Here is a 16720-nt window from a genome sequence, read left to right as displayed (position 1 = left end):
CAAAATGTTTAAGACAATTGATTGACCCGCCGATTTTGAAGTAAGGGCAGTGATATGGCTGCAAGAAACGTTTCAGTGGCAGAAATTCATCGACAGATTACTGAAGTATACGGTCCTAACATAATGAGTGACAGTTAAGTGTGCAAGTGGGTGCAAGCTTTTAATGAACAACGGGAAAATGTGCATGATGAATCACGGTCTGGCCGACCATCAGTTCATCAGAAGATTTGGTCAATACGATTGACCAAAAAATTCGTGAAGATCAACTATTTCAGACCTCTACTTGTTTTCCACCTTTTGATTTCCTCTTGTTCTGGTACGAAGGAGTTAGTTAGTTGGCGGCAAGCGCTTCGTCACGGATGATGAAGCAAAAGAAGCAGTTAAAAACTGGTTATCTTAGCAGGCGGCCGATTTCTACGACTTAGGCATTCAAAAGCTTGTTGAGATTTGAAAAATGTTTAAATAAGCATGGAGATTATATAGAAAAATAGACAAATATGCAAGCAATGTAGATTAAACAATTGTTTTTGAAAAATTTTTATTTTTAATTTGCTTTTCTTAACCGGACCTTACTTTTAGAATAACCCTCGTAACTATTAGGAGATTAAAATAGTCTTAAAGGGCATGACGGGTAGTCTGTTAAGTAGCTGTTTGGCAAAAGTTTTAGACTGTAAACATGAACATAAACAGTGACACTTAAATCACAGTTAGAACTTAGCCAATTTAATAAAAAATAATTTTCCATCAAGTTTTCTGTGGAATATACAACAAAATATATTATTTATTTGACAATTGGTTATAGATGACTGTAGTAGTTTTCATGGACGACCATGGATTTTGTGATGGCTTCTATTGAAGAACAACCTGAAACAAATTAATTTTTATCAACCTACGCTTGTTATCATGGGAAGATAGTTCTTGAAAGACCTCAGGATTGGTACGGTCAGGGAAAACCTGGAAAAGTCAGAGAATTTTGTTGGTCAGGAAAAGTCAGGAAATTATGAAAAGATTCTGGAATTTCTTCCGAAAGACAACCATTTGACAGATATGCTACATTTGAGTCTAAACATGTTTTTGTCAGGGTGATGACTAATGGCAAAAATAACGACATAAGCACTTATGCATATTTTTATATCGATAATTAGTAATCGGTATGGGTAGGAATCAATATGTATAGGCCTATAGTTTGAAAATAGTTTTGTGTTTGGGAGTGATTAAATGAGTTGAATATTTACATTTTTTTCTAATATTTCTTGATTTTGATTGGTCGATATCAACTTACGGTATACCTGGAAAAAGTATAATGTCAGTCTGGAAAACCTGGAAAAGTCAGGGAATTTTACATTTTAAATTTAGTACCAACCCTGAAAAGAGGTTAATTAATTTGGAATGTTAAAGTATCTCTGTTGAAGCATCAGATAAGTACTTGAAAAGGTGATGCAAATTTCTAGCCAAGTTTGAGTGACAGATAAGTGGTTTTTGTTGTCTTCGGAACTTTAGTAATGTTTGTTGTCTAATTCAGCTCTGTTGTCTTGTCAATACTGTGTCAACGAGTCTTTAGTTTAACCCAATCATCAGCACTCACCTTCACCACTTAATTAATATAAAAACAGGGGGGAATATCATCATCGAGCCATACTCTATTTATTTGCTACAAAGGGTCAAAACTTAATACTTTTAAAGGTCGTAGAGAGAGCAGTGGCGGCGCTTCAATTAGGGCCAAGTAGGCCGGGCCCACCCAAAATAGTAAAGTATATTCTTAAATACTTTATAGGTTATTTGGTTGATATTATTCAATAAATTTCAATATAAACTAATAACTAACTTTCCACGGGTCATAACTTTTGTTGAAATACAATGCAATCATATCGTAACGCATTGGAGGGCCATGGATTTAAGGCCCTTCTAGCCATTTTTTTTTTTTCGTTTTGTCATGAGAGCAAGAAACTCCCTGACTGCTAACCCGGTACCTATAATTAAACATACCCGGGCCCCATGATGTAGGCCGAAGCTTTCGCACCGACCTTTGGTACACCATGGGAGGATGACTTAAGGTCATCAAGCTCACCGGCTGCCGAAGCAACCCTTCGGAAAGAGGGTTGCCCCTCAATCCTAACCAGGGATACCGGCTACTTGTTTAAGCGTCACTTCACCTGGGTTCCCCCAGGTACGGAACCCAGAAGGACCATAGTGAAATGCCCTGACGCATTTAGTGCAAGCAACACTCGGGACCTATCCAATCCCTGACAGGCAAAACCCGCCATCAAAGCCAGGAAGAAGGGGACCAACCACCCATTTACACCACTACCCGATCGAGGCCTTACCCAGTTGCTGGGAAACCAGAGGTGACCAAGGCGATAGACCCCTGAACACCCCCAGCGGGCTTGAACCCAGCACCCGATCTACTTCATTTGCCCATCAAGCCCAACATCACTGCCAGGCCGTCAGGGTTTCCCAAAAGGAGGCAGGAATAGAAGTGGGTCCCACCCGGATGAACCTATCCACCAAAGGTGGCGACACCCTTTGCTCAATTGAGGTTCCAGGGAGAACCCCCCACACTCTAGATAACCATACTTTCCGGTCTCAGAGACAGGGATTGGCTGATGGAGTGCGCCCAGCCGTTGCCCTCACACTGCGGAAAGTTACGTTCCCCTAGAGTGTCCCCGTGAACTGACGGGTACTTGCCCGATTTCACCTCCAGGAAGGCTACTTCCAAAGTCGAGGATTTGCCACACTGAATGCCGGTCGCACATCAACAAGCGGGCCGGAGCCCTTCTAGCCACCATAAGAACGTAATGTACAAGGCAACGCCAGCCGGCGGCGCTTGACTATCAGCGAACAATACATTGGCATAAGGAACAGGGTGGGCCGATTTGAGCTGGCCCACTGGACATTGATTCTCAATATTCTCGCTGGGAGTGCTGAGCGCTAGTGTAGCTTTTTTTACACCCCCTTTACCTTTTTACATCCCGCAGTTTATATTGTACACCAACCGGCAAACGGGTTGTAGTTGTAATATTTTATGAAATAATAAGTTAACAGTTTTAGTTAGTTTTGTAATATTGTTTTTAGAGATTTATTAGAGTAGCCATATTACGGTTTTAGTGATCATAAAGTTAAAGGGGTGATGGTGATAAATTTAGAAAATAACATACCATTTTTTAACCAACCCAACTTCTAATCAGGTGCCTCAAATGATAAAAACCCATCTAATTTATGTCAAAAATTTTAAACAATTTCCGGGGGAGGACCTTCCCCCCTCCCACTACACCCCACAATGTCCCGGCCCACCCTACCGTTCAGGTAAGTAAAGCGCCGCCACTGGAGAGAAGATAATTTAGGGAGGTAGCGGAGAGAGCTCCCATTCTTTGTTGGGTTCAGTTACATTAACATTTAGATTATGACCTTGAATCAGTATCTACTTGTAGGCACTGTAGTAAACTGATTTTTACCCGTAACAACTTTCACATATTAAACACCGAGTGTTATGTTTTACGCTACAGCTGGCCCTTGCCCACACAGACGTACCTGCCAAAGCCATTGTTGTGTGAAGTTCTTTCTTGAGAATGTTGAGTATTCTCTCCACCCCCTGCTGTCCGCTGTGTGTCAACCCCCACAGTGCTGGCCGGCCCACAAATACCTTCACAAACCACACTTTGATTAGCTTATTAATTTGAAGAAGCAAAATCTATGTTGGAAGTATGTAGTATTGTTAATTTATTGTGATATTGCTTTAGCCTTATGAAGGGGAGATAATTGATTTACTTAGGACTCTTTAATGAGACAAATTAACACAAGTAAATTGCACTGAAGGTTTTTTTTTTTCAATTTGACTTAACTCTATAGCTGACTGAATAAGCCATATGATGTAGGTACTGTATAAATACCAAGAACTAAATTCCTATTTGGATTACATCTTGTCTCACATGTGGACAGACTAATTCAAGGTTAAGAAATGCCACCAATCCACCTGTATATTATTTGATTTCCAAGTTTTATCTAGTTCTTCACATTCTTACATGCTTATATACCTACTAAAAAAAGGTCATCATCTCAATCAACATTACAGTACATAACTGCTTAACGCTATCCATTGCTTGGCTTACCATTCTTGCTCCCAGAGCAAGTGCCTTGAACACATCTGTACCAGTTCGGACTCCTCCATCAAAGTATATTTCACATCTATCTCCAACTGCTCTTACAATTTCAGGGAGCGCTTCTATCTGTAATACGAATATTCAGTACAACAAAATAAAGAAATGATTTCAAAAATATTAAATTAGATTCCTGTAACCACTACCAAATTAGGTAAGTTAATTTTTTTTCTCTGATTTTCCTGTTAAGATAATAATACAGATTAAAGTACAGTAATTCACTACCAACTCCTTTGGTGTTACTGTATGTATATTTACCATCTCATGTTGCAGAACAGTTTTGTGTGGCTTAAGTATAAAAAGGTTGTCCGTAAATCAAATTAGTGTTCAATCAACCACAAACCTTACAATAAACAATTCATACTTGGTGGGGCCTTAAATTTCCCCCTCATTATTATCGCTACTATTATTTCTCTGAAATTGATAGTTGCATAGAGATAGGGACACTGTGTAAAACACAGTGCTGGTGTTTACAGAAAAACCTCTACTTCAAATCTCCACTATGCACCAATTTCATTTAGATTCTCTTAGTAAAAAAAAAAACTTTTTATGATGATGGGATAGGTGTAATGTTTTCTATAATCAGTTACCGTAGCTGGGACAGTGTCAAGTTGTCTTCCACCGTGGTTGGACACTTGTATGCCAGCCACTCCAAGGTTGGCAGCAATGATAGCGTCGTCTGCTGTCAGGATCCCCTTTAGTACGATCGGAAGCTTGGTGATACTGTCAATTAAGAGTGTTATTAAGTTTTTTTTTAAGATTATGGATAATATATACCTACCTTATATATGTATCTCTCAATCTATTGTATTGTTATGGAAGCAAGGTGGTTTTTGCATGTCCGTCTATTTGTCCCGGATGAATGTTAAGACTACTAAACCATCTCAATGAACCTTGACACAAATAAATGTAGAACATATACCTGGCCAACAAATAAGCCTATCTATGTCCTTCAAATCCCCTTGGACTAAACCTGGTATACATCCAAAGTTTCTTGGTAGAAATCTTGCAAGTAAATATTATTTTAATCTCCATGGCATAAAAACTATAATGTCTACATTTTACCAGGTAATTTACATTTAATTTGTTTACATTTTTATTTGATCATAAATAAACTAATTTAATTTCATAATAATTGTTTACTTTAATTCTATTTCCAACTGAAATAAAAATAAACTAAAGAGAATTTTGTAATGGAATTTAGTTTCTGTCGCCAGTGTAACTGTTTCCATCGTAGATTCAAGAACTACCTACCTGTACATTTATACTTTGCTACATCCTTGTCCTATTGTAAAACACTAAATTCCAAGGGTTTTATAATTTTTAAGAGCTATTAATTAAAAAGGCTATGTATAATTCTACCTTTTCAGCCACTTCACATCATCCCAGGTAACTCCTTGATCAAACAGCGAAGCAACATACGCACCCAGACTTGACTGATTGTCCTTCACTTCATTGATTTGAGTTGCTTTTTCATCTACAAAGTTTGCAAGCCTGTAAGCAAAATTTAATTAGAAGATTATTTTACATCACTACCATCAGATGTAGGGTAGCTGTGTTGTCGGGAAGTTGTACATAGTTAAGTGGTTGAATTGTTATTCTAATAATCAGTAACCTTGGTTCAATGCTGAGGTAAGCCAGTTTATTTTATGGTTGAAACTGGATCCGGCTGTCAATCCTTGATCATTGTACACACTTAAAACATTATCTCAGATAAAACAACCTATCAAAGTCGGTAACAAAGCTACCCAGCATCTTACTCCATTCTACTCTCATTCTTCACTAAAGATTTTACTATGACAATGACGTTCCTATGCTAAAATTGTATTTTTAGCTAAAAATAGGTGAATGTAGAACCGAATGAGATAATCTGTGTTGCGTTAAGCATTGTTACTAACAAAGCCTACCAGCTGATTCTGTATAAAGGTGGGAGTGACGAATGAGAGAGATGACAGCTTTGTTACTGTACTGGTTTAGATCAGCTGATTTTGCTAGGACCATTTAGGACAGTTGGGTTTATTAATGAGTATTTAGGTTTTCTGCAACAGGAAAGTTATAATAATGTGTGATTATTTAGTGAAATGTTAATAACTTATACTGTAGTTTGAAATAAAAATACATTAGCCAATGCTCATCAAAATAAACAAGCAAACTAAAACACTTTTCCTACAGTTACCTAACAATGTACATGTTCTCTCACTGATTTGAGAAAGCAAAGTGGCCAATTCGCTCATCAGTAAGAAAATGTTAACATTGTCTCACTCTAATTACTTTGTCTCACTCCAGATTTGCAACGTGAAGGCACGAAATAGTGAGCGCGTAACATGCAGGCAACGTCGTATGCGCGCGAAATACGTTGGCAGCACTGGCTGTAAATCAGCTGGTCAGCTGTTGTACTGTTGTATTTGTCACTTCACATTAAATGTTATATTAAAAGTTCACTTCTGTGTAAAAAAAGGTTATGTTTCTTCACCAATTTATTTGTTTTATGGTAACTGTAGGAAAAGTATAATGTGCAACTCGAGTTCAAAGTACAATTACCTCACTCGAGAAACCATTCCTCACTCCCCTACGGCTCGTGAGTAAGGATTTCTCTCGAGTGAGTCAATTGCTCATTTTCTCACTAGTTGCACAAATAACTATTGTCTTGTCTCCATTAGAATAACACGAGAATATTAAATTCGCAATTCTTTGGATTAAAAGATTTTCTGCTCATTAAGCGCACAACAAAGCTCCAATATACTAAATTATTGGTTTTTAAAAATCTACCACAAACATGTCAGTAGTAGCCTATATACCAATTGTGTGTGTTTTTTTAGCATTTAAAAAAATATATCAATTTGAATCTAAATGAAAAAGTGGATTGGTCTTTGGTCTAGGTCTTATATTGAGACCTACAATATAATACCGGTAGCTTATTCTAAATAGAGGAAATTCGCTAAGAAGCTACCGGTAAAATAATGGTTAGTTACGTCCTCATCTTAGTTGGGGATATGAAGATACACGATTGTTACTTTAACCACCTATTGTGCAATGGTAGTAAAAGAGGATATTTTATGTAATGAATCTCCCAAACAAAATTTGAAATTTATACTTCATTTATACAGTTACTACATGTAGGCCTATTATATTTCTATAATACCTGAGATGTGGTGGTAAACAGAACTGGTTTCTCACATCAGGGTATCGGATGCCAAAGATAGGTGCGTCTACAGTCAAAACCAATGCTTTGAATCCATTATTTTCTGCACGCTGGACTAGTCTCTTTGTCACTTCCCTATCAACAAAAAAAAAAAAAACACGAAAAATTGCCAAATGATTATTTTGTGCTAGGATAGGGATCAGCCAGCTTACCTGGTAGATCCATTTACCAATAAAAATTGGTAAATATTTTGGAGGATGTGATGTGATAACAGCAAAATTGCTCACTGAGAATTACAGTGTGAATACTTGCAGTTTGAAATTAAAGTTTAAAAAAAATAGCTGCTGCTATCACCTGTATTTGTGTTCTTTTGGGTTGTAGGATGACTGTATTTATGTCCATGGCTTAAGCAGTGTAGGGCTTAAACAGGGTTACTTGCCACCCACAAAAAAATGAAACCATTAGTAATGACCCCTGGGAAGAACTACTGATAAAATCATGTTTTTCTCTCGGAGTGTTTTTTTGGAACAACTGGTTTCTCAAAACTATGAGTCAAGACACCCTTCTCTATGTTTCGTACAAAGTATGATTACTTATTTTCGGAATCAAGCATAAACTGTACTATATCCTCTGAAAATAAGTTTCCAACGAATTCCAGCGCCTGTCTAATTGCCACAAACTGATCAAAGACAAAGATATGAAAGACGATGATCTTGTGTTTCCCTATTTTGTGCAGATAGATCATAAAATATCATCACCTGTCTTTGTAGATATACAGCTGGAACCATTTGATAGTCCGAGGAGCGTCAGTGGCTAGTTCCTCTAGGCTGCTAGTGGCTATCGTTGACAATGTAAATATTGTTCCCAACGCTCCAGCCGCTGAAACATCAGCAATATTAAAAACTTGAACATGACACAAGCAATGCTATCACGGTCATTAAACTCTGACACTACAAACTAGGTTTTCTGGGTATATATTCGTGCCATAGAAAAAAACTTCATTAAAATTTGATGTTTTGGCCTTGTTGCACACATCAGCCTCCAGTCGTCAGAGAAGTTTACTGGAATACATGTCAGGCACTACTTACATATTTAAATCTTTCATCCATCTAAATTCAATGTATATGTTCGGTGGTTTTCGTAGTGAGGACCTCTCAAACTTTGGATACTGGTTTTAATAATTTTGGGTTTTTCAGTCAGGTCGATAGAGCTCACCACTGTTTTTTCCTAAATTTAGAAAGACTGCAATTTGGAAAGAAAATTTTGAGTGCCTATATTTCAGTATTTTTAGTGGGACATTGTATTTTTCCTACAGTCACCCGACAAAGTGGGCTTCCTTGCACAGATTATAGTACAGAAAGCCTTACTTTGGCGCACACCAGTATTCCAACCAACCAACATAAAACAGCGTGCTTTTACTATGCACGTAATCCGTGTACGCTTGGAAATAAGTTGGCATTACTTAAAGATATTACGACTATGATCAGCTGGTGAAGCGTTTCCCATTTTATTCAATGTTTGGATTTAACCTAACCGAAAACGTGTTGTAAAGTGTTTGAAAGACTAATTATTTATATGATTTATAGTACGGTAACTGTAGGAAAAATATAATGGTTAACACAAGTGCAAACTGCCTTTGCTGCACTTGAGAAACTTTCCACACTCGCCTATGGCTCGTGCGTAAACATTTCACTTGTGTACAGAAAAGTGCCAGCCCAATAGTTACACAAAAGACTACTAGCACAAAAAATCCATCCAGGTGTATAATACATAGATTAAAGGAGTAGAAACTTTTTTAATATCTATGATAATATTTTAGACGTTGGACTCACTTTTAGCAGTGAATACAAAACATATGGAGAGGCATTGTTAGTTCAAAAATCTGCTGAGGTTTGAATGCGCAAGTTCCAGGTATTACTTATATTAATTAATGGTAAGGTAGGTAATATAGGACTGTTAAACAGGGTTTAGTTGGATACCTTTGGCATTGGCACACTCTCCGAGTGGATGAGCCATTTTCTGCATGGCTGTTGGAGCAATGCCAATGGGTAGCGAGACCCTCTCCCCCAGTACTGTAGTGGACATTGTCAACCCCGTCATGTCTATCAGCATCCTTGGGCGAATACGCAGCCTACATCGTACAATAATGTTGGATTACATTAATACATCATCAACACACCAGGGTGATTATTCTTCATTTTGTGTTTCTACTCCATTGGCATTTTTATGTTTTTTGTCAGAAAACGGTTGAAACCCTGATTTTTTTACTATTTAAGATAAAAATCAAACTTTTACATTACATGTATTGATAGCCGAATGGCATGCGTTATCTGGTCCCAAAAATGCTCTGCTTGGAATTAAACCAGCAACCTTCAGATTTGAAGGCAAGCACAATTGAATGGCTCCCTGGAAAAACGTTCCATGCGCCGTTTTGTAAACTTTACAGAAACTAAAAAAACGTTAAAAGAGTAATTTTTAAAGATTATTTTTGGATTTTTTTTAGATTCTACTTGATAGGTCTAGTCAAAACAATGTTGTAAGGATTTTTTTCAAGTAAAAATCCAAATTATTAAGCTTTTGACATTTTAAGTGTAAATGTAGTGGAAAAACGTTGCTTGGGCGTAGTTGATATTCACAAGCAACGTTTTTCTACTGAAACATAGCATTCTACAATACTGGCGTTTGGAACGTTTTGTAAAGAATAATGTTTTAATAGCTGCAATAATTCATTATTTTTATTGCTTAGGTACAGAAATTCTCAAACTGCAAGTGAAAGATTTTTTTTACAATATTGAATCTTATTTTACTAAAAGAATACACAATATCTTGTTAATGAAACGTACATAACCCCTAGCATTTGCTGTATTAAGCTGATATTGTTTGTGTGCTTGGGACTTACAATATTGCACTTCATTTAACTAAAAGAACACACCAAATCTTGTAAAAAAACGTATTATCTTGGTACAGTATAAGTCAGTCACAAAAGGTAAAGTCTTGCAGCCGTTGTGTGTGCAGGAACATGAGAAATCCTTAAATAAATCAGCCCATTCACTTAACAAAAATAACATATAAGACAGTAAACAGTAAATTAACAACAGCTAGGTTGTAATTTACTAATAATAAGTATTTAGAAATGGAAATTAAATTCCTATGTCCTGGTAAATATTCTGGATCACAAACGTTTTAGTGTTCAACTGTAGTGTGCATTGTAGCACAAGTAACGTTTTTCCAAATACTTCAGAAATAGGTACTTTTTCAGGCACTACTTCATTTTTCTAGTTTTTTTTACTCTTTCCCGCTATTTCTATGACTCTTCTCAACTTTCTTCTTCCAAAAATCTATGTTTAACTTTAGTTTTTTGCCTCTATTTAATTGTTTAATAAGGCTTGACACTGGTGAAGACATGGTCTTGTCTGCCCAATACGCTGCACAAGGAACGTTCTTCCAGGGAGTGCCAAATTCCCCTACCCATAATTCAATGTTTTAGTTATAAAATCGGCCAAAAGATGTCACCACTTGATAGACAAAAGCACAAGGAACGTTTTTCTATCAAAAACCTGCAAACTCTAATTCTGGCGCTTGGAACGTTTTTCCGGGGAGCCATTCAATTACTGTTAGATTTTACATGTTAACAGATCAGAGGTAAATATCAGCAAAGTGTACAAAACGCTTCTTCAACCTTGTTTATCAAAAAGTGGTAGACTCCCACCATTGTTTGCATTGTTATAACCTTAGTATTATTGGAACGCAGCGGAGCGGAAGTCTGGTACCGTAACTCTCTTTCGGAAAGATAAAAATATTGGCATAAATCTATTCATACAGTATTTACGTACAAATCACATTAGTTCAGGCACCTAATTTTTTACAAATCGAGCACTGACTGGATACGCATTATCCAAGGCATTCTTTCTCTAGGGGACTTGTAAGAATAAACTTTTAAATTCATGAGAAACAAATATATTAACGAAAGGAATCCACACTTATTTAGATCACACAAACATAAACACAACAAAATATATAAAGTATTAAACATATGATCTTGAGACAAATGTACATTCAAACAGTTCAGGGGCAAAATTGTCAATGTTCCAATAAGTATTGTACCCTGGTCAAACTAATACAGTCAATATTATTATTTATAAGAAATAAATGAATAAGTTTCGTTTAACTTAACAGTCATTATGAGTGCAAAAAAAGTGAACCAAGTAAACGATTCAGTTGCAAACATTTACCTCAATCCCATATTCACCTAACCGGTACAACAGCATAGTATCAAACGTCAAACCATATGACCATAGACTAATAGAATAAATATAGACTGTCAAAGGAAGCTTCCGGCACCCACCGCTAGGAGTGCCGTATAGTTACGGCGCACACCGCTGCAGGCAAGGAGTGCAGGAGCCTACCTGCAGCAGTGTGCGCCGTAACTACACGACACTCCTAGTGGTGGGCGCCGGAACATATGATAACCGCAGCACTGCTGCCGGTCTGTATTCATTCCATTTGTCTATGATATGACATATCAGTTTGGTCAGTTCCCCCACTGAAGAGAATACACGGGGTATCCCACTCCACACTATACTTTCTACAGTAAGAAATTCAAACTTGCATTACATGCAGTAAATTAAAAAGTAGGCTAGAATGCTTCTAATTTTCCAAGTCATTTTACTATTACTTATATAATATTACCCACAAGTAAAATAGGTGTTTACCTTCGAAAGGCCTCTCTATTGAGACCCAAAGTGTGGCCATGTTCAGCTCCACTGCTGTAGTAGTCAGCTGCAGGTTTTGGCAATGTTGATAACGCAAAGGTTTCAAAGTCATCAACACAGCAAAACTTGTCGCCTGACATATTCTGACAAAAGAATTACTCCTGTACAAGGGCGGTCCCTGGGGGGTGGGAGAAAGAAGAGAAAGAACTCGGTTTTGATTGAAATTAGCATGATGGTCCTAATAATTCTTAACAAAATAGTTCAACAAGTAAAATAGCAAAATAGTTGAGCTGTAAATAGTTCATTGCTGTAAAAATTATGGTTCACAAGTGAATGCAACTTTTGTGATTTTACCTACAAGCTGGTTTGTAAAGAAGAGTGTGATACTTGATTTGAAAACTTATCGATTAAACATTTTTGAAATTTATCTCATACTGATATCTATTACAATAATATGCAGGTATCTGAAACTAAAGTAGTCCTGAGAGCTAGTAGGGTACAGCAGACATGAAAATTATACCAAAAGGTATATTCAGTTTGGAAATTGTTTTGTCGATCAGCTTGTTAAAATCAGCTGTTTCATTCAGTTGACTGCTATAAATCAGCTATGAACAAGAGATTACAAGAAGCTAGTTGGCAGCTTGATAGTGCAAGTTAATTTTCCTCTTATTCTACATTTGTTTATTTAGCTGAATGCCTAGATAAGATAACAATACATTGTAATGAGATACTTCACTCCTAATATTTTTTTCCAAATATTTAAATTTTTAATTTTTAATTACCAAATAATACAGCAGAATACTTTGTAAAAATCTATACATTTATTTATATTTTATCATAGCATTTATCATTACTAGCATTTTTTTCGTTCATTTGTGCCACCAAAGTTTGCATTACTGTAGAAAATGGATATCTATCAAACATCAACTATAATATAAATTCAGATTTCAGTTAGTTGTCTAGTTTGTATATTTTTCTAAATGTAAAATGATTACATAATTTCTAGACATTTTGCTTAGTATATTTAACTTTAAATATACTAAGCATTACTTTTAAATGTTACTTAAAAATCAAAATTTTATATGCTCATACAACAAATTACACTAAATCAAGAAAAATAAGTTAAATAAAGCTAAAAAAGGGGTGTAAATACACACAGTGAATGATAAAACACACCCACCTTCAAATAGGTATACTGACTGCTACTGCAAATGTCTTGTGAAAATCAGCTGATACAGAGATGATGTTGGAACTTGTCCCCTTACAATCAGCCTTCTTATCAGACAGGGCCACTTTTGCAATTAAACTGTGACCAAAATGCTGCTTTAAGTAGTACAAATGTTCAAATCACAAAACTAATCACCCGTTTTCAAACTAAATTAAATACATTATTTTAACATTATTATTTCAGTATTGTTAACAATTAATTTGTAACATCTTGTAAGATAAAATAGATAAAATAAAAAGTTGGTCTTATCTGTGTGCAGCAGGTTTCAAAAACCCCTGTGTACATATTGGCCCTAAATATAACACTTAAAACCCTTAAAAGTAAACACCTTCTGTAAAGGTACTTATTATCAAACTGATTCGTTATCATGGTTGTCTATATACATACAAATTCCCGAGAACGTCCCGTAGTAGAATGAGTGCACTCTTTTTCATCACCTTCACCTAAAAACCAGTATGTACTCTTCTATTATTTTCTTTCTTATTATATTATTCTTTATTATTTTTTAAAAGCACGACCTGCCGGCCAAAAATTAAAAGAAAACTAAGGCGTATTAACATATCATACCAACATATTCCCTTTGAAGTGAATTTCTTTACGTTTATAACCATTAAGAGAATGATATCTAAATGCTAATACAGCATAATATTTGTTAATTTATAGTGCATGCCATACCAGAGATTAACATACCTTCTTTAGATTTGTTATCCTTATGGATCAGGTCCGGTGCTTCTAGGATCGGTAAGTTCTTGCACTTCACTCCTAACAACTTCATCCAAATAAGATTTATTTAAATTACGAAATAATACAGAAGAAAACTTTGTAAAAATCTATACCTACATTAATTCTATTTGTCTTGTAGCATTTATTTGTTCATTTTTTTCACCAAAGTTTGCTTGCATACTGTAGGAAATGGATCAAACATACTAAACTTTTGTAAATTCAGATTTCAGTTAGGAACTTGAAACAAAATCCCACAGTGAATGATAAAACACACCTACCTTCAAATTAGGTACTTATAAAAAAACTACTTATAAATTATTAGGTAGGCCTACTTATAAATTATACTTGTAAATGGTCCCTGTGAAAATCAGCTGACACTATGGATGACCTTGAGACTTGTCCCCTCTTTTACAATCAGCCTTCTTATCAGACAGGGCCACTTTTGACAAATAATGGAAACTGCTTGGTCAGACAATCCTTTGACATGCAGTATATATGTGCTATATGTATCAGTTATTTAATCAGTTGCTTAATGGCCAAATAAATCATTGAATCATTGAATCAAATATCTCTCCCCATCGTCAGGCTAACAAAAGCATCCACTTGATGAGTCACCAGAACAAATAAATAAAACACATTTTACACAAAACATAAAACCTATAATAATATGTAAATCAATTGCACCATTGCTGGACATGACAGGAAGCAGACAGTCTGCTAATGAATGAATGAGAGTATCAAAATTAATTTTAAGGGTCACTTTTCCCATCAAACTGTGGCCGAAAAGCATTGCTTGAAGAAGTTCAAGTTGTAAACCTTTTCTAATGAAACTCGAAACTGTTTTATATAACTAGCAGAGTATACCCGTCCTTCGTCCGGGGTTGACGTATGTTTAAATAAATGGTGCTTTTTGAAATCTGAAATGAAAAACAGTGTAAAATAAGATTCAATTCCAATAAATGTACCTATCAATAACTTATCAAAACACATTTTCAAACTATAAAACAAATAAAAAAAAACTCCAAGCTTTTACTTACTTTTAAATGATAAAATCAAACATAGATAAACAATCATTTACAACATCTGATTAATATTACAGTTTGAATGAAAAGAAACATGTGATCTTGGTTCTAAAAAGCATTGCTCACTTAGCATTGATTAAACAAAATAACTCATTATATATACTATTCGAACAAACAAAAACATTAACACTCAGTCCTACTATTTATAGCTCATACTATTCATGCACCAAAGGAAGGTGCATATACAACTTAAATTAATTTAATACGATAGTTTAATTTAAATTTATACACAGGTTTTAACGTGCAATAACTTAAATAAGTTTTTGATATAAGTCCTTGAAATAACGGATAACCCCAAATAGGCCTGAATAGTATGGTTAGGTTAGAATGAATTGGAATTTGACAGCATCCCACCAACCGATCACACGGCCAACCTAACAACACGAAACACCGAAAACAAACCACCAAAAACAGTGGCACGTTTTCTCAAATGCTTAACCAGAGAGTAGTTATTCCAGTTATTATCTATCTCAATGGTCGCTAATAGCGAACTACAACTAGCGGCTCGCCAAAAACGGCACACGGAAGATTTCTCAGGTGCTGCGTTTGACGTCACTAACTGCTGACGTCACTTTGAGGAAACACCATTACCGCAACGATACGATTTTGAGCCACCGGCCTGGGACGGGTGCCGTCGTCCTGTAATCCAGCTACTAGGAGGTCACGAATTGTGGATATTTATAGGCATGCACTGTGGATGCGATACTACGATAGTACTACGACTATCCGCAGTACTATCCTGATAATTAGACCAATTCGTATATACCAAAGAAAAATGTGGTAGCTGTATGGGCTATTAATTAACAGCTGTGTCTAAGGAATGTCGGCCTTAGTCACTAACAAGACTACAAGATCGCGCCACTCATCCTACACTCATCTCCATTCATACTTGGCTTAAAATACCTACTATGTATGGTCGCCATTTCATTGAATAGTATTCAACAGTATTGACCAGTGGTGTGATGGATAGCGTGTTGGGCTGATAATCCGTATGTACCGGGTTCAAATCCCGCTGGTAGCACTAACTTTTTGTCAAAAATTTTTTTCATATCAGCAAGTTTGGTTGGTTTGGTTAGGTTATGACGGTTTAATTTTATAATTAAAAAATTATGAAATTTAATTTCAGGCATTTATAATTTTATTTTATGAACAAAACTATTTTTTAGGTTAGTAAACCTTCATTCGACTTTTCCATTATCAGCACGTTTGGTTAGGTTATGACAGTTTAATTTAATAATAGAAAAAAATAGAAAATTGTCTGTTTCTTCAGACGCAGCAGTTAGTGACGTCAACCGGCACCAGAAGAAATCTTCCGTGTGCCCCACCGGCGACTCGCTAGGATATAAATTTCGTCCTTGTGAGCTCTCTACCTCACGTTCACGTTGGTAATATTAGTCTTGGAGTTTGCTACTGTAGTGTAGTTTGAACCCTGCATCAGATTAGGCACTGTTCTCAGTTCGAGCATAGATAAAACATGTTCGAGGCAGTGCATAAAAGATTCTTGACACCAATATTGGATGTTATTCTTGACACCCATATACCAATTATATATGATATATGGGTTTGATTCTTGACACCCATATACCAATATGGGATGTGGACTTGAGTGAAATAAATGTATACCGTCTGAACCTTCCACCTTTGTCTGCATGAAGAATACTCTTCTCGAGTATTTTTAA

At 36.0% G+C, this 16720-nt stretch overlaps 1 protein-coding gene across 2 annotated transcripts; it reads right to left on the bottom strand.

Annotated features, from left to right (window-relative positions):
• Positions 1 to 636: 636 nt before the first annotated feature.
• LOC128999963 (uncharacterized) lies at positions 637 to 13422 on the bottom strand. 2 transcript variants are annotated; one of them, XM_054426765.1, is made up of 10 exons: positions 13189 to 13422; positions 12009 to 12186; positions 9276 to 9427; positions 8055 to 8175; positions 7297 to 7431; positions 5517 to 5648; positions 4745 to 4877; positions 4107 to 4223; positions 3529 to 3640; positions 637 to 864 (listed from the first exon to the last, which is right to left on the bottom strand). In XM_054426765.1, the coding sequence occupies exons 2-10, from the start codon at positions 12146 to 12148 to the stop codon at positions 797 to 799; spliced, it is 1110 nt and encodes a 369-aa protein (XP_054282740.1). In that variant the 5' UTR covers positions 12149 to 12186; positions 13189 to 13422; the 3' UTR covers positions 637 to 796. The 2 variants fall into 2 exon arrangements, with proteins under 2 accessions (XP_054282740.1, XP_054282741.1); XM_054426766.1 differs by having other exon boundaries at positions 12009 to 12151.
• Positions 13423 to 16720: the final 3298 nt, after the last annotated feature.

Source organism: Macrosteles quadrilineatus, unplaced genomic scaffold (genome assembly GCF_028750875.1).
Source record: "Macrosteles quadrilineatus isolate MER2022 unplaced genomic scaffold, UCM_ALF_1.0 Scaffold_8__2_contigs__length_117827958, whole genome shotgun sequence".
In the NCBI taxonomy this organism is placed as follows: domain Eukaryota; kingdom Metazoa; phylum Arthropoda; class Insecta; order Hemiptera; family Cicadellidae; genus Macrosteles; species Macrosteles quadrilineatus.
Note: the sequence above shows the minus strand (reverse complement) of the source record. Positions and strands in the feature narration are given on the sequence as shown.

Bases quoted from the DNA above. Each gene is read 5' to 3' on its own strand.
- LOC128999963 (XM_054426765.1), bottom strand. From the start codon at position 12,148: ATGTCAGGCGACAAGTTTTGCTGTGTTGATGACTTTGAAACCTTTGCG. The intron at 5,649-7,296 runs GTATTATAGAAA...TTTTGCTTACAG, and splicing joins TGTTTACCACCACATCTCAG to GCTTGCAAACTTTGTAGATG. The intron at 4,878-5,516 runs GTAGAATTATAC...CTTAATTGACAG, and splicing joins GATGTGAAGTGGCTGAAAAG to TATCACCAAGCTTCCGATCG.